The sequence below is a fragment of the Bubalus bubalis genome, chromosome 4 (assembly GCF_019923935.1).
Source record: "Bubalus bubalis isolate 160015118507 breed Murrah chromosome 4, NDDB_SH_1, whole genome shotgun sequence".
Taxonomy (NCBI): domain Eukaryota; kingdom Metazoa; phylum Chordata; class Mammalia; order Artiodactyla; family Bovidae; genus Bubalus; species Bubalus bubalis.
In genome coordinates, this window is record NC_059160.1 from 80,911,678 (window position 1) to 80,938,836 (window position 27,159).

The window sequence follows — 27,159 nt, forward strand, 5'->3', positions numbered from 1 at the left end:
AGGCCAAAATACTGGAGTGGGTAGCCTTTCCCTTCTCCAGGGGATCTTCCCAACCCAGGTCTCCCACATTGCAAGTGGATTCTTTATTGAGGCACAAGGGAAGCCCAACAATACTGGAGTGGGTAGCCTATCCCTTCTCCATTGGATCTTACCAACCAAGTAATTGAAACAGGGTCTCCTGCATTGCAGGTGGATTTTTTAACAACTGAGTTATCAGGGAACCCATCTGATCTGTAGGTTAGGGACTAGGGAATTGATGAGAGCTCAGTTTTTTAAAAAAAATTAAAAATGGACAGAAGATCTTATACATTTTTCCAATAAAGACATGCAGATGGCCATAAGGCATATGAAAATATCCTTAGCATCACTAATTATCAGAGAAATGCAAATCAAAACTATAGTGAGGTATCATCTCACACTAATCAGAATGTCCATCATCAGAAAGTCTACAAATAATAAATGCTGGAGAGGGTTTAGAGAGAAGGGAACTCTCCAACACTGTTGGTGGGAATGTAAGTTGGGGTAGCTACTATGGAGAACAGTATGGGAACTTTTCAAAAAAACTAAAAGTAGAGTAACCATATGATCCTGCAATCTCACTCCTGGGCACATATCCAGAGAAAATCATAATTAAAAAGAGACATGCACTCCAATGTTCATAGAAGTACTGTTTACAATATCCAGGACATGGAAGCAACCTAAATGTCAGTCGACAGATGAATGGAAAGAAGATGTCATATATATATATTATATATGCACACACACAGTGGAATATTACTCAGCCATAAAAATTAATGAAATAATATCATTTACAGCAACATGCATAGACCTAGAAATTATCATATAAGTGAAGTCCTTCATCAGAGAAACAAAAATATCATAGGGGAAAGAAATGCAAACAGGCAAAATGGTTGTCTGAGGAGGCCTTACAAATAGCTGAGCGAAGAGGGAAGTGAAAAGCATAGGAAAGTATACCCATCTGAATCCCAAGTTCCAAAGAATAGCAAGGAGAGACAAGAGCCTTCCTCAGTGGTCAATGCAAAGAAATAGAGGAAAACAGTAGAATGGGAAAGACTAGAGATCTCTTCAAGAAAATTAGAAATACCAAGCGAACATTTCATGCAAAGATGAGTACAATAAAGGACAGAAATAATATGCACCTAACAGAAGCAGAAGATATTAAGAAGAGGTGGCAAGAATACACAGAAGAACTGTACAGAAAAGATCTTCATGACCCAGATAATCACGATGGTGTGATCACTCACCTAAAGCCAGACATCCTGGACTGTGAAGTCAAGTGGGCCCTAGGAAACATTACTATGAATAAAGCTATTGGAGATGAGGAAATTCCAGCTGAGCTATTTCAAATCCTAAAAGATGATGCTGTGAAAGTGCTGTACTCAATATGCTAGCAAATTTGGAAAACTCAGCAGTGGCTACAGGACTGGAAAAGGTCAGTTTTTATTCCAATCCCAAAGAAGGGCAATACCAAATAATGTTCAAACGACTGCACAATTGCACTCATTTCACATGCTAGCAAGGAAATGCTCAAAATCCTTCAATCTAGTCTTCAGTCTAGTCTAGTCTAGTGTTCAATCTAGTCTTCTACGTGAACTGGGAACTTCCAGATGTAGAAGCTGGATATAGAAAAGGCAGAGGAATCAGAGATCAAATTGTCAACATCCGTTGGATCATACAAAAAGCAAGAGAACTCCAGAAAAATATCTACTTCTTCTTCATTGAAAATTCTAAAGCCTTTGACTGTGTGGGTCAAACTGTTGAAAATTCTTAAAGAGATGGGAATACCAGACCACCTTACCTGCCTCCTGAGAAACCTGTACACGGGTCAGGAAACAGCAGTTAGAACCAGACATGGAAGAAAAGACTGGTTCCAAATTGGGAGAGGAGTACATCAACACTGTATATTGTCACCCTGCTTATTTAACTTTTATGCAGAGTACATCATGTGAGATGTCAGGCTGGATGAATCCCAAACTGGAATCAAGATTCTGGGGAGAAATATCAATAACCTCAGATATGCAGATTATACCACCCTTAAGGCAGAAAGCAAAGAGGAATTAAAGAGCCTCTTGAAGATAAAAGAGGATAGTGAAAAAACTGGCTTAAAATTCAACATTCAAAAAATAAAAATCATGGCATCCGGTCCCATCACTTTAAGGCAAATAGATGAGTAAACAATGGAAACACTTTTATTTTCTTGGGCTCCAGAATCACTGTGGATGGTGACTGCAGCCATGAAATGAAAAGATGCTTGCTTCTTGGAAGTAAAGCTATGACCAACCTAGACAGTGTATTAAAAAGCAGAAACATTACTTAACCCACAAAGGTTTGTATAGTCAATGCTATGGTTTTCCCAGTAGTCATGTATGGATGAGAGAGCTGGATCATAAAGAAGGCTAAGCACCAAAGGATTGATATTTTTGAACTGTGGTATTGGAGAAGACTCTTGAGAGTCGAAAACCAATCCTGAATATTCACTGGAAGGACTGATGCTGAAGCTGAAGGTCCAATACTTATGGCCACTTAATGCAAAGTGGTGACTCATTGGAAAAGACCCTGATGCTAGGAAAGATTGAAAGCAGGAGGAGAAGGGGATGACAGAGGACAAGATTTTTGGATGACATCATAGAGTTAATGGACATGAGTTTGAGCAAACTCTGGGAGATGATGAAGGACGGGGAAGCCTAGTGTGCTGCAGTCCACAGGGTCACAGAGTTAAACACAACTGAGTGACTGAACAACAACAATGACAATTGCTTATATGTGGAACTAAAAAAAAAAAGATGATGCAAATTACCTTACAAATGAAACAGAAGTAGATCCACGGACACAGAAAACAAGCTTATATGTGTGTGTGCTAAGTTGCTTCAGTCATGTTTGACTCTTTGCAACCCTATCTATTTTTTGAAGTAACTGTTGATGATTATTTCCAAACATAGAGATATGACTGCACTACTATCAATACATATATTTCCTACTATAATACATGTTAAGAAAAAAAAGTATTCTCTGTTTGTTGGTACATGTTTAGTGTAGCAATCCCCCATCAACAGTGGAGTGGAGTAAGGTTATGAAATTGCTTAGATGTATTCAATCTATTTTATGCATCCATGCTTAAGTACAAAACTTGGAACTTGGGAGTTAATTTTAGACTATACTTCTGGTCCTTGGGGAAATTTTTACAGCTCAATGTGCTACAAGCATCACCAGGATGACTTCTTTTAGCCATCTAGGAATTTGCATAATGATGACTATCTCTGAGTGGCAGGAAGTATAAAATACTGATTAAGCAGTGGACCCACACTATTTGGATTTGAGTCCTAGCTCCTCCATTAACTACTAATATGACCCATTTTCTACCCATGTCAAGAGGAGATAGTCATAGTACTCACCTATGAGAGTTGATATGAGGATTAAAACAAATTAATAACATATTGTGTCAGAAGGACAACTAATATATAAAAAAATGCTAAATAAGTATTGTCTTATTTTCAAAAATGTTTAAGAATTATCAGCATTCTCTTATTCATCACAGTGTTCAAAAAATACTGAAAAATAGCATACTATGCTGGCCATTTACTTGGTTATTTTTGTAGAACTAAGAAATGGTGAAGGTAGTATTCTGGGAAACCCTACATACTATATATGAAGTTGTTAGACAGTGTGACATTACCAAGACATAATACCCTGGAGTGTACATAGTCAATTGGTCTATAGATGATCAAACCAAGAAAGCCAATATTACACTGGGCTAGATTAGTAGCTGTTAAATTCCTCAAAGAACTACCTATTTCACAGTTGTATGAATCTTGCTTCAGATGTTATCATCCATTTCTTGTACACTTATATCCACATTACTTACACATTATGCATTAAGAGAAATAAATACAATATCAGGGTTATTACTCTAAATGTATTATGTTACATTCTTTACACAGAATAAGAAATCTTTGTGCTATGTGCTAAGTTGCTTCAGTCATGTCTTGACTCTTTGTGTCCTTATGGGCTGTCCAGGCTCCTCTGTCCATGGAATTCTGTAGGCAAGAATACTGGAGTGGGTTGCTGTGCCCTTCTCCAGGGCATCTTCCTGACCCAAGAATGGGACCTTAGTCTCTTGCCTCTCCTGCACTGCCAGGCAGATTCTTTACCACTGTTACACAAGAAGCTGAAAAACAAACAACCTTTCAGAAGTTGTTGAAAGACCAGTTTGTAATTGTACAATAGCAACAAGTGGACAGAAGTATGACTATAATGTTTCTGTGAAATAAGTTTGAAATAATGTAATAGAGATTTATTATGACAGAACAGTTAGAACTAAACAGATAACCTGAAAATTGGAAACAGATAATTATTTTCATAACTATACTACTTGATTACCAGTAACCAATAGGGATGGGGCTACATCCTAGGTGTCAGATATACTAGACATATATTATCATCACAATAACCTTAACCCTAGAAATAATTGTTTGGTAGATGCTATTATTATCCTTGCTTTAGAGATGAAAATGGAAGAATCAGAGAAGATTAAAAAATGATAACTTGCCAACATCACATAGATAGAAATTAGGGAAGCTGGGTCTTGACCCAGGACAGACGCCTACAGAACCACCATTGCCTAACATAGACCAACTACTTCACAGTTTATGAATCCCTCCTCATGTATTTTATCCCATTCCATCCTCACAACCAGTCTGCAGGTTAAGTATTATTTGAGTATGTAAGTTGCATAAAGTGACACAGGTTGACAGTAACAAAGTTCAAATGGAACCATTCCTTGGAATCCCACACCCTTCCTTTCCGTTGGAGTCTAGTCTAATAACTTGCCAATTATTGGAGGAGTTCATAAACTGGTGAAGCACTGTTAGTTCCACAAGCAATGATTGAATTGGGTTGGCCAAAAAGTTCATTTGGGTTTCTCCATATGCTATTACAGGAAAACCCAAACGAACTTTTTGTCCAAACCAATAGATGCAAAATGAAGATGGTCAGCTAGTGAATAAATTGTGAAGAGTATGTTTGGTTACATGTTGTTCCTTGGGACTGTAACTAAGCAAATGGATGTCATGTATGCTCTCTTAACAGAGCATTTTTGTAAATTCATGATATTAGTTCATATTGTATAGTGTTACGGAAAAAAAAACACTGGTTCAGAGCCAAAAGACAAAGACTCTAGGTTTCCCAGCTTTAGGAATTTCAACATTTAATAATTTCTTTCTTAATAAATAAGGGACAATATCTGAAATACTTACTTCAGAAAAATTATAAACATCAAATGAGATGATGTATGATTTTAAACACCTGGCATTCTTATACCATCAGATGTAAGATAAGTACCCAATAAATACTTGGGGGATAAATAAATGAATATGTAAATAATTTGTGAAACAAAGTATAACTTGGAATGCATACATAGTATGTGTGTGTATATAAAATTGTAAACATCAAATGAGATGATATGTGATTTTAAACAGCTGGCATTCTTATACCAACAGATGTAGATAAGTACCCAATAAATACTTGGGAGATAAATAAATGAATATATAAATAGTATGTGAAATAGAGTATCACTTGAAATGCATACATAGTATGTGTGTGTGTTTGTGTTTATATATATATATATATATATATATATGAAGTGAAAGTGAAAGTTGCTCAGTTGTGTCCAACTCTTTGAGACATCATGGACTATACAGTCCATGGAATTCTCTAGGCCAGAATATTGGAGTGGGTGGCCTTTCCCCTCTCCAATAAATATATGAGGTAACTGATAAAACACATGTGGTCATACTTTATTTTTTGTGTACCTGGCACAGAAAATTTCGTTTCATGGATTCTCGAATTTGTGTTTATAGAAGTAAACCAGATTAAATCTATCTTATGCTTATGATTCTTCAATCCTTTGACTTACTGTCCTTGAATAAGCCCTAATGGGGAAAAATGTTACCTGGCAATTAGGTATAGAGACAGAAACACAAGTGTATGTCACTTTGCCAGAATCAGGTCTCTTCTTATATCCCAATCACAGCCATTCATTCGCTCTGCCTCTATTGCAGACCTGCAGTGTGAAAGACGCCCAGGCTACTCTTGATATTTCGAGGAAGTCAAAAGATCAATTAACCAACTCATCTCAGGTTGCCAGGTCTTCTGTTGCTGCTGCCCTCCCGTATCTCATAGTCCAATAGGAGTGGTAAGGCATGTATACAGAAATCATGTAAGGAAGTGTTGTGTGTCTTGAGATGAATATGGATAAGATTCACTGAGATTTTGCAAGTTGAAGAGATCACTACTTCAACTCCAAGAGTCCAGGGAGGAGTGTTTAAACTGAACCACAATAGCTTGATTTGTGTTTCTGAAGAATAAGCAGTATGAGGTAAAGTCTGAGGCAATGGTAGGAAAAGATGGGGACTTATATATAGCTGTTCAGCTTTGCTGGAGCCTGAAAAAAAAGAGATGTGCACTCCAGAGACCAATTTGCTAAGGACTATAGTCCTTCTAAGGTAGGGAACCTTGAGCTAAAAGCCAGGGAAATCCCAGGATGAGTTGCCCTTTCTCCTGTGCATTCAGGGAACACACCCAATGACTGGTTATGGAGGAGTTTTAGCTAATTGAAGGTACTTAGCCGTGACATATTAAAAAATTTTCAGTTGTTTGATGAAGTTTACATTTTTTAACTGCAATTCACTTTCTTTATTTCAAGCTGTATCTATCTTTTAAAGGTGTATTCATTCTCTCTCCTTTTCTCTCTCTCCCTTCCACCTTTATTCCAGCACTTTCAAGGGCTAACCTTCATTTCCTGTCATCAGGATCATATGAAGGCATATTGATGTAGCTCTAGCTTCCTCTACAAGACAGAGAGCTCAGCAAATTAGGTATCAAGTTCAACCACAGAATTTGTAATTGGAGAACTGAGTTCAGATCTCTTTACTCGGTTTGACCTTGAGCAAGTTCCTGTCTCCCTGAGCCTCAGATTCTTTGTCTTTATGATTGAATATAAGATATTAAACTTTAGAAAATGTTATGCAGGTAAACGTCTACTCAAAAGTGCCCAAATATATCCCTAAAATAAACACAAGATTGAGACTAAGAAGGAAATTTATACACTAGGTGTCAAGACAGATAGCAGAGTTAGAAGATCCACATATGACTGTGGCAAAGATAGCGAGAGGGTCTGAGAGTGGACTTACCTACTGTACATCCACACCTGCATAGGAGAAACAACACCAGTCTTTTCAAAGGTAATAGAGAAACTGTCATCTGCAACTGACAGCAGCTGCCATAGACTCAAGGACATGGTGACTCAAAATAGTCACATTTGGACTGTCCCTCTCTCTCTTACTTGGGACTGCAGCTGTGTACTGCATTGACCAGCAGGGATGGGACATAGGTGCAGCCTCTTTGATAAGTCGTTTTTAAAATGTCTTCTTGTGAATGTGGCAAAAATACAGGAAGCACATAAAACAAAGTTCTACTAAATAAATTATAATGCAACCACCTAGTAAAACTACTACCCAGATTAGGAATTAGAACTTTGTTAGCCATGCTGAGACTTTCTGATGTCCCCTCCTAAACACAGTCCCCTTTCTCCCCCTAAAGAGTAACCACCCTCTTGACTTTTTTTGGTAATCCTTTTCTTACCTCTATTTATCATTTTATCACCCAAATTATCTGCATATATAAAATATAGTTTAGCAATGTTGGTTTATAAAGTGTCTTTAAGTGTCTTTATAGATTTCCTAGCCATCATATCTCCCTACTCTTCCTCCCTGCCTCTCTCTCAGAAACTGAAATATGTATTTACATTGTTACCCACAATCTGAATTTGGCTGACTGCATCCCTGTGGCATAATTTAACATACTTCTTGGTCTTCCACATTCCATGGAATTTTCTCACTTTGGGAAAAACTTGCTTTTGGAAAGGTGTCATTTTCTTCTGTCAGGTATACAATATCTGGTTATTTCCTGTGTGTGTGCATGAGTGTGTCATGTCAGCAGCCATTAATTCTTAGTACTAGGTCCATTAAATAATTAAGGGCTGCATGGTGTGGGCATGCTCTATCATTCCTTGGCATTCACTGGCATAATTCTATAAAGAAAATTATTTCTTTCATGTACTATTTAGTCTAGAAGTACAGTTTGGTGGCCCAGATGGTAAAGAATCCACCTGCAAAGGAGGAGGCCCAGGTTCCATCCCTGTCAAGACAATCCCCTGGAGAAGGGAATGGCAACCCACTTCAGTATTCTAGCCTGGAGAATTCCATGGACAGAGAATACTGGCTGGCTGTAGTCCATGGAGTCACAAAGAGCTGGACACGACCGAGCAACTGACACATACTCACATGGTATCTATAAGAAAAGCAAGATAAATGCTGGATTCCCTCTGTTTAGTTACTTCTCACTTAGCCCTCTGATATATCAGCCCGGATCTTGATGAAGATGTCTCTTATTTTGAATATCACTGTATTTGAGGGGAGTAAACTAACACACATTAAAGGCAATTAAAACAAATAACTATATCTTGAAATATACACCCAACATATTTTTTTTATACTTTGATGAATCTCTTTTAAGAATATTTAAGAAGTTAAATTATTATTATTATTAATTATTATATATTATTATTATATTATATATTATAATATATTATTAAACATCTATTGTCTGCTTATTTTAACCCATAATATACCATATTATTACTGTCCAAGACAGATAATATCTAATCTATTTGCCTTGTTAAAACATTGTTTGGATTAACTCACTTGTCACTGTCTGTTTCAAACTTATACTCTAATATGAGATTTCACAGCTTGGTCATTGGAAAAATCTAACACTCATGCTCTATTGAAATTTAGAGGAATTTAGAATCATAGTTCTCCTTTTCTATAAATCGCCTTTCAATTTTGGAGGAAGAACCTGTAAGGAGCAAAAGATAGACTGTTCCAAGGTACTAGAGTCAAGGGCATTATTTGATAAGTGAAGGAAGAAGCTACACTTGCTTCCTGAGAAAGAAATTAAATAACAGAAATAGAAATGAAAAAGAAAACAGTCAAGAAAAATTGCCAAAAGAATAACTCTAATTTGAAATTTCTTACTTCATTGTTCATTCTTTACTTTTCTATGATGAAGAAAATATTTTTTAAGGCTGTTATTGTTATAATTTTCTTTACAAACCAACTACAAAATATTATGAGAAAGGTCCAGTAAGCAACCATAGCTTCAAAAATTGTTTCCTACTTAGCTTTCAAAACCTTTTGCATAATAAAGACTTTTATCAGTAGAGGAAAAAAACATTTTCATTCATAGATGAGTGAACCATCCTTGCCTTGCTGCTGCTGCTGCTGCTGCTAAGTCGTTTCAGTCGTGTCTGACTCTCTGCGACCCCACAGACAGAAGCCCACCAGGCTCCCCCGTCCCTGGGATTCTCCAGGCAAGAACAGTGGAGTGGGTCATCCTTGCCTTATTGCATTCTAATTCCTTGATTTGACTTTTCAAAGGACAGAATTTAAACATCTGAGAGTCATTAATTTTATCTCAACTTGGCAGTATAGAATTCTTCAAAAAATAGTCAACATTTGCTTTGAGTATGTGATCTCTTGAATAAGAACACTTGATGGGAAGTGGTATAGAGACTCAAAGAGTATTCAACTTTAAAAAGCATCTAACATATATATTTTACATTTGTACCTAAGGAGGTTGCATGTGTTTGTGACCACCGTTGACTTTCATGAAGGTTCTCCTCAAATACTTCCTTGATTATATCCTTTTCATGAAGAAATCAAAATAATATTTACTACTAGTGGTTTCTAATTTACAGGAGGTCCTGGTAAACTTTGTTCACATGCTGGTCCTCAATTATGATACTGCTTCGTGTAGTTCTCTTAGCTTGGCTTTCATCCAGGCTGTTAGGTGAAATTAGGCCCAGAAAATAGGATTATTACATCCCAAGGGAAATGACTGATAAGCAGCAGATGATTGCTCATCTCCTGGCTCCTTGCTGGTGTTGAGGTGTTGCTAGTTACAAAGCCAATTTGTTAACAATTAGTACTCATTAGAATCATTTCCTGTTATCGATTCTAAACATTTGACAAAGCACTTTTAGGAAATTGGACCCCCAAAAGTAGCTATCCATAAGAGTTGAGCAATTAAAAGTCTTCAGGATCCAATGTAATTCCTAACCAGAGTCATCAGTTTCCAAGTAATTATTTTTGCTTTGAAACCCACCTGCTATCCTGTCCAGTTTAAAGATGTGCTGGTACAAGGACATACTTCTTAATCAGCAGAGGTTGTAGATAACTCAGTATAGAAACAAAAGGAATTTTCTTTTATTATTATCATCTGCTTTAGCTATTTGTATATCTTTAAGGGACAAAAAAAATGCCAGCTTGCAATACAACATATATATTGTGAGTGTGTGAAATTAAATGCATTACTTCTATTATCTAAGTATCTAAGCTTAGTTTTTATTTCTGTGTTCACCTTTGTATTTTATGAACTCTAAATATACTCATAAATGGAGTCATTGTGCATTGCATTAGAATTTAAATATTACCAGTGTCAGCTTTCTGAAATATTATATATGACTTTAATAAAATTAGCATAAATACTATATGCATTTGAAATTTTTCTCAGAAAGGGCATTGTATTTATCTAATTTTAAAATATAGATCTGCATGTATTATAAGGCTGAAAATTTATAGCCAATGGCTATACCCTATATCTAATTAAAATATTTATTATCTGTACAAGTGTATCTACTGATACTTGCTTAATTGTTCTTTATTTAGACTAAGAAAATATGCCTTATTTCCTCCCTCTTGAGTAATGGTCTTTACATGTGAACTATTCAGTTATTTTTGTAGGATTAGAATTAAGATTCTGAATGACACCCCCATCTTCTATTCCTCACCCACATCACTCCCTAAATTTTCCTTTGCCTCTATGTTTATTTTATAAATTTAACTAATTGCTCCTATTCATCTTCCCCTACACTTAATAATGCTAAAAATATTTTTTATAATTGTGGCAAAATATGAAGATGTGAATTAAGTATATTTCTGTTTCTGAATTTCTTATTCCCATATTAAAAGCTTACGTCAATGGAGAAATTAAGTGTATGTTCTTTGAAATGCCCTAAGCGCAACCCCTCTATCCTTAATAAACAGAGATGGTATTGACACAAGTGAATTTTGTTTAACCACACTACATTTGCTTCTTAATTAGTGAATATTCATCTGTCATCAGCAGCAGCTATGACACCCCTCCCTGCTAACATGTTCTGTCATAAATAATCAATGAGGCACTATTAATATTCATGAGCTGGAATCTGTGTAGTCATGTGCACTGATGCAGAGACAGGGGGAGTGTTGCCATGAACTGACTGGAAACTCTGTGTGTGTATCCGTGAGTGCAAGATACTTAGAGAAAGCGAAGAAGAGCATGCTGCTACACAGCACCCTGGCTTGTGCTTCCAGCTAACAGCGGTTTGTCTGTGTTTCTGGACTGAAGTGACTGATGAAAAACAGTAGTCAAGTCTGGAGGGTGATTCCCTTTCAGTTCACTTGCCTTTCAGTTCTGGGGAAATTAGAAGATTTGCTCTCTCTCTCTGCTTCTTAGAATGGGCTGCAATTTGTGCACTTTTCAGAAAAGAGAGGAACACTACAAACTGCTGTATGAAGTTTCCCAGGTGAGTGCAGGGTCTGTTACCAGCAACTAAACAGCCAGGCTTTGTGTTTGTCTGAAAAATGGTCAATGAACTATGGCTAGCTTTATTTTTCTTTCTGTAGATTTCAGAATTAAGGACAGACTTGCTAGCTGGGGGCTTTTTATTTTGGTTTGGGGTGGCAGTTTTCAGCTTCCTTGCCACTCCCCCTTCAGATGACTTCCTGTGGGATTCTTTTTAACATTTTTTTGTATCTACTGCCAAGATGTCAATCAAGTAAAAGGAGTAACACTGAGATCCATGTCTGTAATATTTTGAAACCCCTCTTTCATTTTGGAATAATGTTGACATTTGAAAATCAAATGTATCATTGTCTGCATAAATATTGGGATTTAATAGGTCTGTGAGCTCAGTTATTTTGAATAGACAGGAAAAGTTTCTTGCCAAATCTTGTTAGTCAGAGGAATTATTTGATTAATTTGGAATTTGTGCTTTGGTTTAAGAGGAAGACCTGGTATATTTGTATTTTATGCAAAAAGTACTTGCTCTGTCTTGGCTTAAAAAAGGGAGATAAAGGAATTTTCTTACCACTTGTACTTGGATTCTTTTTATAATTCTGTGTCTGTTTTAGCACTCAAAATTAATTTCAAAAGCTTATTACAATATTTGTATTGTAATAAAAAGGGAAAAACTGTGTCCCTTTTCAGATGTCTCTTTAATGTATATCTGAGGGCTTTTTAGAATAAAAATAAGATAATGATATTCCAAGCCTTCAGAGTTTTCACAGAATTCTATTAATTCACCATTTTATTTAGGCAGGATTCTCTGGGGGTATATGAAGTCCAAATTTCTTGTCTGGCAAAATAAAGTTTATTTCTCCCTTCCGGTTTGTCCCAGATGTGACATGCTACTACTTTTGTTTTTAGATGATACTGCTGATGAAAGACAATGTTTGGGATGTTGGCAGTCTATGGGCACAGCAGTAGCCAAGTGCCCACTGCCTACTGGTTCTCTCAGACTTCCCCCTGACGTGATTCATTTCACAGTGGGCTAATTACAAAGTGGATTTGCTACACATGAAACAGCCTCCTCAGTTGCAATGTTAATGCACATTTTCATGGTAATGTGATCAGAAGCTCATTAGCCAGTTTCCAAAATGATCCTCCGCATTAATTAAATATAAAAATGACTCCTTTATCACCATAGAGAGGAAAAAGAAGATTAACATTGTTAATTACACCAGGGGCAATACCTTTTGCTTTGGGTTTTTTTTTTTTTAACTATAAACTTGTAAACCCAGGCTGGAATCATCTTCATTCCTAGATAAGCTTTCATTTGCTTTGACTCATGAAAACAGACTCTAGGTGGAACACTTCCCTTTAGTTTGGTTTGTTGGAGTTTGAGTTCTACTATTGTTTTTCTTTAGTTGGTGGAGGAGCAGGGGAGTGGATTAATCAATCTATTATTTCTCTGAATCACTAAATTGACATAAAAGTATAATATGAAGGAAGTGGTAGGTGGCATCCTCCCTGATTATGAATGGGTTAAGCTATTTATCTTCTGCTAAGAAATCAAGCCAGATTTCTGCATCCAGAAGGGATGGCTGTGTTTGTTAAGGAGCCTTTGTTATAGGATTTTAAAGTGCTTGTCTGTGAGTTTTGCTTTTAAGTGCTTCCTAAATCTTGAGAAAATAGATAAGTCATACTCTCTATGGCCTCCACCTGTATTCCTTCATATATTTATTTTATTTTCTCTTCTCCTGAGTTGCAGTACTTATGATCTTTAATAAAGGGGGTGAAAATGAAGTATTAGCTTCCATTTAGCTGGCTTTTATTAGATAAGTTAAAACTCCGGCTTAAAGATCTTGTGTGTGTTTTCCAAGGGAAACCCTCCTACAGTTTGTCTCTAGCTTTGTGCTCTATTTTATTGAGTTAATGGAATAGATAAGATATCAAAGGAAACCAGTGATAGGCTCATATAATACACTGGAGCCCCGTGTGGTGCTGCAAACTAGTTTCTATTTTTATTTGGAGTAGTGGCAGCCCAGAGCACACGTGAGAGTGAATATGTTCTTAACCAGGTGTTCGTGAGGGTACACATGGCTGCCCCCAGAGTAGAGGATACTATTTACAAAAGTGACTGGGGATTGGAAACGATATATATTAAAAGCGAATTAGCTCACACAAATATCAACACCTGATGGTCCAAATCATATGTATTTATTTAGAGACTTGTAATTCTTAAATCACCTGATTTTATTGTTCCTTTTGTTATTATTTCTTAAAAGCTAAGGCAAATTAAAGTTTATCAGGGGTGTGAAAATTTAAGACTAGCCATGAATGCTACATATATGAACAAAACAATTATTTCTCTGTAATAGAGTCATTATGACATTGAACTTTTTCCCATTTTCTCTCTATAATTCTAGATTTTGTTGTCTAATAACATGGGCCACATAGAATTCAGTTTCAGATTTGTAACCACAGTAAACAAAAATAAATGTGCTCACTGAGGAGTCTAGTGAAACAATCAGAATAATGTACATAGGTGTGAAGTGCAGTCAAGTTTAAATTTGGTTAATGTTTTTTGCTCAAACAGAGAAGCTAGGACTTTCAGCAGACAGAAGAAAGGAAATGCTGCCTCAAGAAAATTATTTTCACCTGAAGTTGGGCCAGTCCAGCTTCAGTATGGAAACGGATCCAAGAAACTAGGCTTTGTGTAGATCTAGTAACCTTCACACCAAGTAATTTTCATGCGTCTATTAACTTTATATGTGTCAAGGAACCCAATTGTTATCTGCAGTGATTTATTCAAAGTCGGTTATTTATTAACCTATTAAGAATTAATAAATGGCCAATTTGAACAATGCCATTCTATTGACACAGATTAAATTGCCTGTTTTGTATTAATCTGATTGAATAGACAGTTGGACCAAGAGAGCTACAGTAGCTTGTTAGACATTTATGACCTAAAAACAGATTTATCTCTGAGGGAGATTTTATGGTAATACCTAACTTTGTTGAGTTCTTAGTTTAACTTTTCATACATAAATTAAATGTAACTTTTTGATTGATTAAATAATGCAAATTATCAATGGAATGTTTATTGGTATTGAATAGTGTGAACGTGGGAGCAAATATTGACTGGTTTGGCACAACTAGAAGGCCTCCCCCATGCCCCCATGGAGTACTCTCATAAGCTGAAACAGAACCTGCATTGACAGTTACAACAGTTACGGTACTAACAGCAGCTAACAGCGAGCACTTCCTTTATTCTAGGCTCTGTGCTGGGCACTACATTGTAGAACAAATGAGACAAACATATTTCTCATTTATTCTACAATGAGTTCTTTAATCTTGTATAATCTCCCTTCTCTAGTGACTGTCCCATATTCCTCAGAAATTTAGTTTCATACCATGTAAACCCAGTTATAATGTCAACCTCTTTACCCAAATATCATCCTTTCCCCCATATTCCTTAGTGCTAGTGAAGGTCTCACCATACTTCTTGCTATCAGTGAAACTCAAAAATACTAAATTAAAATAGGCACTTCCTCATCCACACTGAACTTCTGGCTATTTTATTTCTACACATTCTGCTGCATCAATCCCTGCCTTCCCACAATCACAATTCTTTTTATTAACTGTCTGTGACATCATGGTAACAACTTTTCCACTTAGAATTTGTCAATGTGTCAGTCTACTCTGATTGCGTTGCTAAACCCATATTTCTAGAAAGTATTCAGTGGCTCCCAATTAATATACAATGAAGTAAATCTTCTCATTCCAATATATTCAAGGACCTCCTAAGCTGGCACTAGATTCCTTTCTGGCTTTCTCTTTCACTGATCTTCCCCCCAATGCAATTTATAATCTATCTAGACCAATGATTTTACTTTTCTTTCCAAGTTGATATCCAGACTTAGACCCTTGTAACTTAGTTCTCTTCTTTCAGCCTCTGTGGATGCCCTCTCCATCCCACCACTATCTGTCTTCTTCCATCACTAGCTATTCAAATCCTGCCTCTTTGGCTTTAATATCTCCTTGGGCAGAGAGCTTTTTGGAGTTATTATTATTTTTTTTAAATCTGTATCTTCCCACCTTGGAACTCTCATAGCATTTTGCTTGCACTATTTTGAGTTTCTTTCTTTTTTATGTGTTCTTCTGTCTGGTATTATAGTCAAATGTGTGTAACTGACTTGTGTGTTCTGGAATGCAGATCAGGGGCTTGACTGTCCTTTAACCCCCACGCTGCCAGCAGACACTCACTGAGTTCCACCGTGCTGCCCTGAATGACCACAGCCTCTCCCCATCGACAGCTTCTGGTGAAGGACCACATCACTCTTTCTTCCTCTCTGCCCCACACTTACCAGTTGACTAAGCCAGGAACAGTCACCTAGTACATGAATTTGAGGGTACGATTAGGTCAATTACATTTTTAAGTCTCAGAAATTTATTTTGGGAAACAGGCCATTATTAAAGGGATTAGAATGCAGAAGGAGAAATAGAAAGAGAGGAGGGCTTAAGTAGACTGGAGAGCTTGAGGGTCTGTGTTTCACCAGACATACAAAGACCAAATATGCTAAGAGAATCAGAAAAACCTGAGAAATAAAGCACATGACTCATGAGAAAGAGAAAAGAATAAACAGCAAGTCTGCAGAGTGGCCTAATTTCCCCAGTTCCAGGACATTTCTATAACAGATTCTCCATTTATTTTAATTTTCTCAAATATATCTCTTCTTTACAATCAGAGGAACAAATGAGGACACATCACAATAAGGTCTTACCTTTGTCAATTACTCAGCAGCTGCCTTAAACTCTAGCTGTTCAGTTCAATACACTATTTTCAGTAAGCTTTGATTGCCTGATATGTGCCAAGTACTCATCTTTGCCATGACGGGATTCGAAGACAGATGTGGCAGTCCTTGCTTTTGAGAACCACACACTATGGCAGTAGAAGAAAGACACAAAGCAGAGAATTTCCACATGGTGTGATAAGTGAATATGTTGAATTGAGAGATGTTGGCAGACTTCTAGAGGAGTGCACAGGGACTCAACAGGGAGGACTGGAGGTTTGGAAGAGGGGGATGATAAGGGAGAGGAAATCAAAGAAATGGAAGGGTAAAGAAGTCCATGGAGGTGGCAAACAAGTGCTGGGTGTGAATGGACCTGGAGTAGGGAGCTACAAGGGATGAGTGTTACTTAAACCTCAAGTGGCAGGCAGGCTTCAGAACATGGCCTGAGATGTGGGCAAGACCAGACTTTGGAGAGTATCCCATGTCCCAGGATTTTGTCTGTTTGTTTTTAAAGAGGGAGAATTCACTCTGATAGGAGTTCAGAGTGTAGACTTGGCTGTGGTGTGTGTCTGGGGACATTGGGCTTGAATATTGCAGCAAGACTACAAGGGAGACTAATTTGGAGGCTGTTGCAAAGAGTTAGATAGTGCAAGAAATCATTTAAAAAACAAGGACAGGAATGAGGCACTGAGAAGGTAAATTAGATTTCTGGCTTGTGAGACCAAGGAAGTATTCCGAAATTTATAGAAAGAATAAATAAGAGAAGGCAGTAAGTTCTGGGAAGAGGAGAGAAGGCCATTGATTTCACCATGAGCTGTCCAAGAAATGCTTGCGGACAGTGAATATTCAAAGTAAAAACTGTATATATGTGTTTGTTGGATGATATCAACCAAAAAGATCTGAAAAGTGAGGAGAAAAACTGAACAGTGAGGAGAGTTGTGAACCAAGGACATAAAATTGAGGAACACAAAAGGAGAAGAAAGAAAAGGTGATAAAGTGAAATTGCTATAGTGTGAGAATGCAGACCAGCAGAAAGTTGTGGGAGAAGCCAAGCAGAGAGGGTATTTTAAAAAGAGTGGTCAACATTGTCAAACTGGTTAAGAACTGCAGTGTCTTTGGATTTGAAAATACGTGGTGTGCTACCTGGGTGCTTCTTCAGGAAGCACTTGCTGTCCCAGCTGCTAAAAGTGCTGTCAACCTCTCAGGGACTATCTTATCTGCAGAGTGTCCCTCACCCAAGGTTATTCCCCTCTCAGGACTCAACCCCTCCAATGACAGATGGATGCAAGTGTACATGAGCCTGGGCATCTTGGCCTCAACTGGAACCCTCTGAAAGGCGACTCTAGTTCCAGAGCTCCCTGCAGCTGTTGTTGAGCCTGCGTCCTAGTTTGGTTCACCTTCTGCCCAATTCTGCTTCCTTCTTCTCTTCCCTTCCACAAGAGGAATGCTCCTTAGAAAGCACCTTTCCCACTAAATTCTGTTTCTTGTTAGCTTCTTGGAGAACCTAACCTGGGGAGAGGTCAGTGGTGACAATTACAGAGCATCTTAAGACAGACATGTGGACAAAATTCAGAAAGTGGATTTTGGAATTTTTCAAGAGGACTATTTCTGAAGAGTGATAGTGAAAAATCCTTGCACAACAGGCAATCACTATTTTGTATATTCATTTTATATGGATAGATTTTTACATAAAGAATTTTCACAAGCCATTTATTAGGTATTCAATCAATACTATTAAATGATTGGTTATGGTGGTGGTTTAGTCACTCAGTTGTGTCTGACTCTTGTGACCCAGTGGACTGTAGCCCACTGAGCATCTCTATCCATGGGATTTCCCAGGCAAGAATACTGGAGTAGGTTGCCATTTCCTTCTCTAGGGGATCTTCCTGACCCAGGGATCAAACCCATGTCTCCTGCATTGCAAGGTCATTCTTTATCATTGAGCTACCAAAAAACCATTCAATGATTAAGGAAACAAAACAAAACAAACATAGTGTAGGGTCTCTAACTTTTTTATTAAATGATTAAGAAAAATGAAAAAAAATTAAATCACTAGGTACTCAACAAGAGGCCCTAAACTATGGACCTATGAAGGATTCTGTTCTTGAAAAGTTTACAACTCAGGAAGGAAAGGTGAGCAGTTTGCCCAGAACAGGCTCTGTCTCAATCACTGTTTTCTGTTAGTCCATCTTGGGCATACACCATCAGAATTTTAGGTATTATTCTTTTCTTAAAAATTTTATAGAGTATAGTTGATTTACAACTTTATGTTAATTTCAGGTGTGCAGCAAAGTGACTCAGTTATACATATCCATATATCCACTATTTTCTTTTTTTTTTTTTTTTTTTTTTTTTTTTTGACTGGCAACTCATTTCATACATGATATTTTACATGTTTCAATGCCATTCTCCCAAATCTTCCCACCCTCTCCCTCTCCCACAGAGTCCATAAGACTGTTCTATACATCAGTGTCTCTTTTGCTGTCTCATACACAGGGTTATTGTTACCCCCACTATTTTCTTATATTCTTTCCCCAAATAGGCCATTGCAGAATATTGAGTAGAGTTCCCCATATGTATACATCAATCCCAGTCTCCCAGTTTATCCCTTCCCATTTTATCCCCAGTAATCATGTTTGTTTTCTACATCTGTGACTCTACTTCTGTTTTGTAAATAAGTTAATTTGTATACATCAATCCCAGTCTCCCAATTTATCCCTTCCCATTTTATCCCCAGTAATCATGTTTGTTTTCTACATCTGTGACTCTACTTCTGTTTTGTAAATAAGTTAATTTGTATACTTTTAAAAGATTCTGCATATAAGCAATATCATACAATATTTGTCTTTCCGTGTCTGCCATTTCACTAAGTATGATAATCTCTTAGCCTGTCCATGTAGCTGTAAATGGCCTTATTTCATTCACTTTGGGCTGAGTAATATTCCATTGTATATTTATAATGCATCTTCTTTATCCATTCCTCTGTCAGTGGACATTATGTTGCTTCCATGTCCTGGCTGTTGTAAATAGTGCTGCAATGAATGCTGGGGTTCAGGTACCTTTTCAAATTATGGTTCTGGGCATATGCCCAGGAGTGAGATTGCTGAGTCATATGGTAACTCTATTTTTAATTTTTTAAGGAACCTCCATACTGTTTTCCATAGTGGCTATACCAATTTACATTCTTGCCAATAGTATAGGAGGGTTACCTCTTCTTATGCACTCAAGCATTTATTGTTTATAGATTTTTTGATGATGGCCATTCTGATTGGTATAGGGTGATACCTCATCATAGTTTTGATTTGCAATTAGTGATGTTGAGCATCTTTATGTGTGCTTTATGGCCCTGTGTACGTCTTCTTTGGAGAAATGTCTATTTAGACTTTCTGCCCCATTCTTTTATTGGGTTTATTTTTTATATTGAGTTGTGTGAGCTCTTTGTATATTTTAGAGATTAAGCCCTTGCAAGTTGCTTGGTCGCAAATATTTTCTCATATTCTGATGGCTTCCTGTTTGTTTTGTTTATGGTTTCCTTTGCTTTGCAAAAGCTTTCAAGTTTAATTAGATTCCATTCGTTTATTTTTATTTTTACTACTCTAGGAGGTGGATCAAAAAAGATCTTGCTGTGAATTATGTCAAAGAGTGTTCTGCCAATATTTTTCTCTAAGAGTTTTATAGTATCTGGCATTACACTTAAGTCTTTAATCCATTTTGAGTTTATTTTTGTGTGGTATTAGGGAGTGTTCTGATTTCATTCTTTTACATGTACCTGTCCAGTTTTCCTAGCTCCAGTTGTTTAAGGAACTATCTTTTTTCCATTGTATATTCTTGCCTCCCTTGTCATAGAGTAGGAGACCGTAGGTTAGTGGCTTCATCTCTGATCTATCTATCCTATTCCATTGATTTGTGTTACTGATTTGATTACTGTAGTTTTGCAGTGTAGTCTCAAGTCAGGGAGTCTGATTCCTCCAGCTCCCTTTTTCTTTCTTAAGACTGCTTTGGCTAGTCAAGGTCTTTTATATTTTCATACAAATTGTAAATTTTTTCTTCTAATTGTGTGAAAAATGCCATTGGTAATTTGATAGTGATTACATTGAATCTGTAGATTCTGCTGAGTAGTATAGTCCAAGAACATGGTTTAGCTCTCCATCTGTTTGTATCATCTTTCTTTTATCAGTATCTTGGTTTTCCGAGTACAGGTCTTTTGCTTCCTTAGGTAGGCGTATCCCAGGTGTTATTCTTAATAGATGAATTCTTGTGATTCATGAGGATTCAGGTATCACTGGGTGGTAATTTTGTTTTCAGATTTAGAATTTTCAGAAATTTAAGTGCAACGGTGATTTTCATATATAATGCAACATTTCCCAAAGTCGTCTATATAACCTGTCATAGTTCTGTCTCATTACTAGTTGTATTCATTTCTTCTCTCCTAATTATTTCACTCCCAATGTGGAATAACAGGTTTTAAAGATTATTATAAATAGTTCATTGTTTCCTTCAACAAAAAGTTTAAAAGGGAGTAGCCCCATATTCTCCTGTGTTTCAACATATAACATCCAATTGCTAATTTGTGCCATTTTGTAAGAAGCTGTAAATCCTACTTCATGGTTGTTCGAGTCCTAGTGAAGAATACCACCTATTTCTCCTTTCTACAGCTTTTTAGAAATACTGTAGGCAATTTTTATAAACTTGCTCTCATCTCCGTTGTTGTTGTTCAGTTGCTAAGTTGTGTCTGACTCTTTGCAACCCCATGAACTGGAGCACGCCAATTTTCCCTGTCCTCTATCTCCTAGAGCTTGCTCAAATTCATGGTCATTGAGTTGATGATGTCATCCAACCATCTCATCCTCTGTTGCCCACTTCTCCTCTCCTCAATCTTTCCCAGCATCAGGATGATGGGAAATCATCTAATGAGTCAGCTCTTTGCATCAGGTGCTCTAAGTATTGTATTATTGAAAGTAACTCAAAGTATTGAATTATTCAATTCAGCCTCACTCCTTCTAGTGAATATTCAGGGTTGATTTCTTTTAGGATTGACTGATTTGATCTCCTTCCTGTTCAAGGGACTCTCAAGAGTCTTCTCCAGCACCACAGTTCAAAAGCATCAATTCTTCAGTGCTCAGCCTGCTTTATGGTCCAACTCTCATATTCGTACATGACTACAGGAAAAACCATAGCTTTGACTATATGGGCCTTTGTTGGCAAGGTGATGTCTCTGCTTTTTAATGTGCTAAGTTTGCAATAGCTTTTCTTCCAAGAAGCAAGCATCTTTTAATTTCACTGCTGCAGTCACTAGCTGCGATGATTTTGGAGCCCAAGAAAATAAAATCTGTCAGTAGTTCCACTTTTTCCCCATCTATTTACCATGAAGTGATGGGACTGGATGCCAGATGCCATGATCTTAGTTTTTTGAATGTTCAGTTTTAAGCCAGCGTTTTCACTTTCCTCTTTCACCTTCATCAAGAGGCTTTTTAGTTCCTCTTTGCTTTCTGCCACTAGTGTGATATCATATGCATATCTGAGGCTGTTGATATTTCTCTGGGCAATCTTGATTCCAGCTTGTGATTCATCCAGCCTGGTATTTTGCATGATGCACTCGGCATATAAATTAAATAAATAGTGTGGAAATATACAGCCTTGATGTACTCCTTTCCTAATTTTGAACCAACCCATTGTTCCGTATCTGTTTCTAACTGTTGCTTCTTGTCCTGCATACAGGTTTCTCAGGAAACAGGTAAGGTGGTCTGGTATTCCCATCTTTAAGAATTTTCCACAGTTCGTTATGGTCCACACAGTCATAGGCTTTAGTGTAGTCAATGAAGCAGAAGTAGATTTTTTTTTAATTCCCCTGCTTTTTCCTATGATCCAACAGATGTTGGCAATTTGATCTCTGGTTCCATCTCAGTGGATATTAGATTTTTCTGAACTAATATTTTACTTCCAAACATCTTAAGGGTCTGTGCCATGTACCTTAATTTCAAAATTAAAGTTTAAAAAAATTTAAACTATTTTCAAGTGTATATGAACAAAAAGAATTACTAAGTATGGTTTAAAAATAATAAATCACAGATTAAGGACCACTCTTTTAATCAGTGATATTATTATTTTCCTATAATTAAATTATGGTACAATTCAGATATTAATGCTTTTGAAGTAAAGAAAAACTTGGGAAAGAGTGTTTCTCATTGAATAACCACAAATAATTACACTGTACTTGCTTTGTGCTCAGTACGGTGCTAGACAGCAACAGAGAATGCAAAATAAGCATTATCTAAGAAGCCAGTCTTCAAGGTGTATTGTTGTTGTTGTTGTATTGTTCTCATTCAGTCACTAAGTTGTGTCCTACTCTTTGTGACCCCATGGACTGCAGTACACCAGGCTCCTCTGTCCTCCACTATCACCCAGAGTCTGCTCAAATTCATGTCCCTTGAGTCAGTGATGCTATCTAACTACCTCATCCCTGCTGCCCTCTTCTCTTTCTATTACAAAGCAATTAGAAGACAAATGTGTAAATGTACAACTTTAACACAACCTTAACCTTATCCTATATGGGTAAAGATAATCAAAGGGTCTTCATATAGCAACCTAACTAATGGTGGTTCTTATTTAGAATGACCTAGATTAGGAGCCTAGGATCATTTTTAAATTCAGCATAATTATTGTATATCCAGTCAGTCTATGTAGTATGTTGGTGCCCAGGATTTACTGTAAAAGCAAAGTCATAAAATATGACTAATAGGACCCACATAGGGGAAATAGGATAAAGTCTCACCAAAGTAGGATATGGGATGAGGATGGTTGCGTATCTTGATCTCTCTGCAAAAATGAATGAACTTGGTGACATCATCACTGCAGGATTCCATAAAACTTAAATATGTGATCAAATAGAGTCTCTGAAATAAATTTAAATGATAGAACATGTGTAAGTATTGTTTGCTTGGCACTTTATTTAAAGGAGCACTGTCATGCTAAGTTGATCCTCAATGGATAGATTTTTGCCATTCACTCCTTAAGTGTGCTCTATATTTCCTTAGAGGCTCATTTTTTTGTTTGTTTGTTTGCATGAAGTTGCTTCTGCCTTTGCAATTGTGAACCTCAGTGTTAGACAACATGGAAAATAGTGAAAATGTTTTACTCTGTTCATAGCTGAGGTATAATTAACTGTTTGATGAGTACTTTCTAAATGCCTAAGAAAGAATAGAGGCTTTGGAATCAAGCAGGACTTATGTCCTCTCTGATTGTGAATTAGTTACTTAATTTCATTGAGCCTTTGTTTAATTGATGAATATCAATCTTGAAGGGTTCTATTGAGGATTAAATGAGATCATATATTTAAATTACACATTACAGGGATGCTATAAATAGTAAATTTGGGGGTTATGATCTCAAAAGTTTTAGTGACCTTGTGAGTTAGGTAATATTGTCCCCATTTTGCCAGTGAGAAAGCTGAGGCACAATGTAATCATGTGACAAATTCATATTGTCAGCAAGTAGAATATCTGAAATTCAAATCAGGAGTTGCCTAATGCCAAAGTCCATGTTCATTTTATTATAAATATCAAATATCCTTTACCCTTTGAGCTTTCCATATTTATCCACTGAAAAGTGAAAGTGAAAGTCAGGCCAAAATATTGGAGTGGGTAGCCTTTCCCTTCTCCAGGGGATCTTCCCAACCCAGGGGTTGAACCCAGGTCTCCCACATTGCAGGAGGATTCTGTACCAGCTGAGTCACAAGGGAAGCCCTTTATCCACTGAACTGATCCATAAATACTGAGCTCCTGGTACATAGTAGGTCCTCAACAAATGTCTGATAAAGAAAGAAAGAAGAAATGGCAGGGGGGCGGAAAGGATGAAGAAAGGGAGATAATAGATGCTATTTATATTTCTCCTCAGAAGGTTCTACAGAGATGCCATTTTCAGTATAAGGAAAAGAAGCAGGTCCTCTGTATTACCACTCTCCCATCAGTTTTAACAGCTTAAATCAAACTGTCTCAACTATGAAGCCCATCAGCATGGGAAAGTGATTTGACACTTCGCATATTAGGGCTTGAAAGCCTTTCCCGAATTTTCCCATAAATATGTGCCTAGCATGAACAATCCTTCACAATCTCTTATCTTTCTTCATACATTCCCAACAGCCCAAATTTTCACCAAACCAAACTATAATTTCCTATTTGAAAGCAACATGACTTTTCTCATCTGTTTGCCTTTCAATGAAATGTACCTTTTTGCCTAGTGTGTTTTTTATACCCTGTACACATAAAAATTCTAATCTCTTGTTACTCAATTCCAGGCTTATCGTTTGGGAAGTCTTCTCTGAACACAAGACAGGATAGATTGCTCTTCTCAAAATTCTTCCAAAATTTGAAAGATGGTTCTGTATTTGTGTTTAGTTTTTCTGCATCTCTGCCTTTCTACTGTATCACACAGTGCCTGGCTTGGAAAGTATTTAATACAAATCAAGTCACAGAATAGGAGTGGGGACATAGATACAAATGCATTCACAAAAGAAACTTGATTTTACTATTGTCTCCAGAATTCACTGAGGTCTCTTTCAAAATAAGATGATTTAAGAAACTACAAAATTGTGTATTTGCTTGATTTTGAAGATATCTGTTTTGTAATATTGTTACTCTCAAGGCTTATTGTCAAATTTAAGGAAAACTGGGGGCATGCAGGGTTGACAAGCTACCACCTTTAATATACATATTGATTGCAAGCTGAATCCTCAGTTCAGAAACAAGAAGACATTGGGGAGAACTCACATCTTAAAACTGAGGAAAAGTGGTCATTGCTTTTCTAAAAAACAAAAACAAAACAAAAAACACTGTCAGCCCTTCTTTCACCCTGTACTGCACCCTATTCCCTGACCTCTTCCCAAACTGAGGAGTTTATTAACAAGGTGGATTCAGCATATCTGGTCCTTTTCACAAAATTGCCAGTCATAATGGATAATGATATAACTTTTATTCCTCAACTGTCAAACCAGCCAATATACCTTGCTGTTGTTCTTCCTGGATAGTTTCCCCATTGTCCTTCAGCTCACTAAGTTGTTGGCTTCCTCAAAGCCTGGGTTAGGTATCACCTCTTCTAGGAAATCTCCCTGGAGTCCCTGAAATGGGACTCCTTAAGAAGGCCCCTCTTTTCTCCTTCCAAAGTACCCAGTGCTTACCTTTGTCATGACATATACCAAACGGTATCATTTCTCAGTTTACTTGTTTATGATTTTCACTGGTCTCTGAATCTCTGGAGGGCACAAACCCCATTTTCGGTCTAACTCAGTACTCACACACTTATTTCTTGAGTAAAGGATAAATGGCAAAAGTCTAAATGAATTCTGTGTGCAAGGCAATATGTTAAAGGCGACATAAAAGCAGAAGATGTGATCCCTGCCCGCAAGGCGTTTAGTGTCCTGCAGTCTCCAGGAATACACACTTGTTCACCAATAACTGGGCTTCCCTGGTGGTTCAGATGGTAAAGAATTCCATGGACAGAGGAGCCTACTATAATGCAAGGTAAAATATTAGTTCCATGAGAGAGAGAGAGAGAGAAAGAGAGAGAAACAAGGTATCATGAGATGTTATAGTGATGAAGATTTACTGTATTATAGATAAAAAAGTATGATATATATATCATATACATATACATATATATAATATATATCATATTATATACATCATATACATATATATAATATATATACATCATATACATTGTATAAAGCAAAATAGTGTTTTGTGTGTGATGAGATTGTTATTGATTTAGTAACTGTCATATTTCTTCATCTGCTGCCTTCCATGCTATTTTGTGTAAAATGGCTTAATACATACTTCTTTTTATTTTACATGATTTATATCCATCATTGAAATAGTAAACTGTGGCTAAGTTATTACAGTATTCATTTTCTATATGTCCCTCCTAACTATAAAAGGATTCAAAGTGGTAATTATAAAATACACTGGAAATGCCTGAATTTTTTCTGATGATGTAGTCTTTGGTTTCATAGTTAGTAGAGCACCAATAAGAAAATTTGTCCAAGTGCAACTATCCCATTAAAGTCACATAAAGCAAAGAGTAGACCCCCATAAAACATGAAAACAAATTTTAAAGGTTTAAGCTCTAAATAAAACCTAGTCCAATTCAATAATATTCTAAAAATAGATTTGTTTCTATATCCAAACCATATATATATAAACCCTATTTATTTTGTTGTTGTTGTTTAATCACTAAGTCATGTCCAACTCTTTGCAACCTCATAGACTGTAGTCCCCCAGGCTCCTCTATCCATGGGATTTCCCAGGCAAGAATACTAGAGTGGCTTGCCATTGCCTTCTCCAGAGTCGTCCTGACCCAGGGACTGAACCCACATCTCTTGTGTCTCCTGCATTGGCAGGCAGATTCTCTACCACTGAGCCACCAGCCGGGCTGTCCTGTGTTTAGTCATTCAGTCATGTCCAACTCTGCAACGTAGACTTGTAGCCTCCCAGGCTCCTCTGTCCATGGCATTTTCCAGGCAAGAATACTGGAGTGGATTGCTATTTCCTACTCCTGGTGATCTTCCTGACCCAGGGATCGAACCTGTGTCTCCTACATTGGCAGGCAGATTCTTTACCACTGAGCCACCAGGGAAGCCCCTTATTATGCATGACTACTTATGAAAGTGAGGATATTCTTTGACCAATGA

The 27,159-nt window shown here is 37.0% G+C and overlaps 1 protein-coding gene across 2 annotated transcripts in view; it reads left to right on the top strand.

Annotated features, from left to right (window-relative positions):
- PDZRN4 (PDZ domain containing ring finger 4) overlaps window positions 1–27,159 on the top strand; it is a 437,151-nt gene that overhangs the window by 268,523 nt on the left and 141,469 nt on the right. The window contains exon 1 of one of the 2 annotated variants that reach the window (XM_025283999.3): window positions 11,389–11,704. The exons of the other annotated variant lie outside the window; for it this stretch is intronic. Coding sequence (XP_025139784.3) covers window positions 11,636–11,704 — 69 coding nt within the window. The 5' untranslated portion in view covers window positions 11,389–11,635. Of the gene's footprint in view, window positions 1–11,388; window positions 11,705–27,159 lie in introns of those variants that run through there. 2 annotated transcript variants of the gene reach the window in all.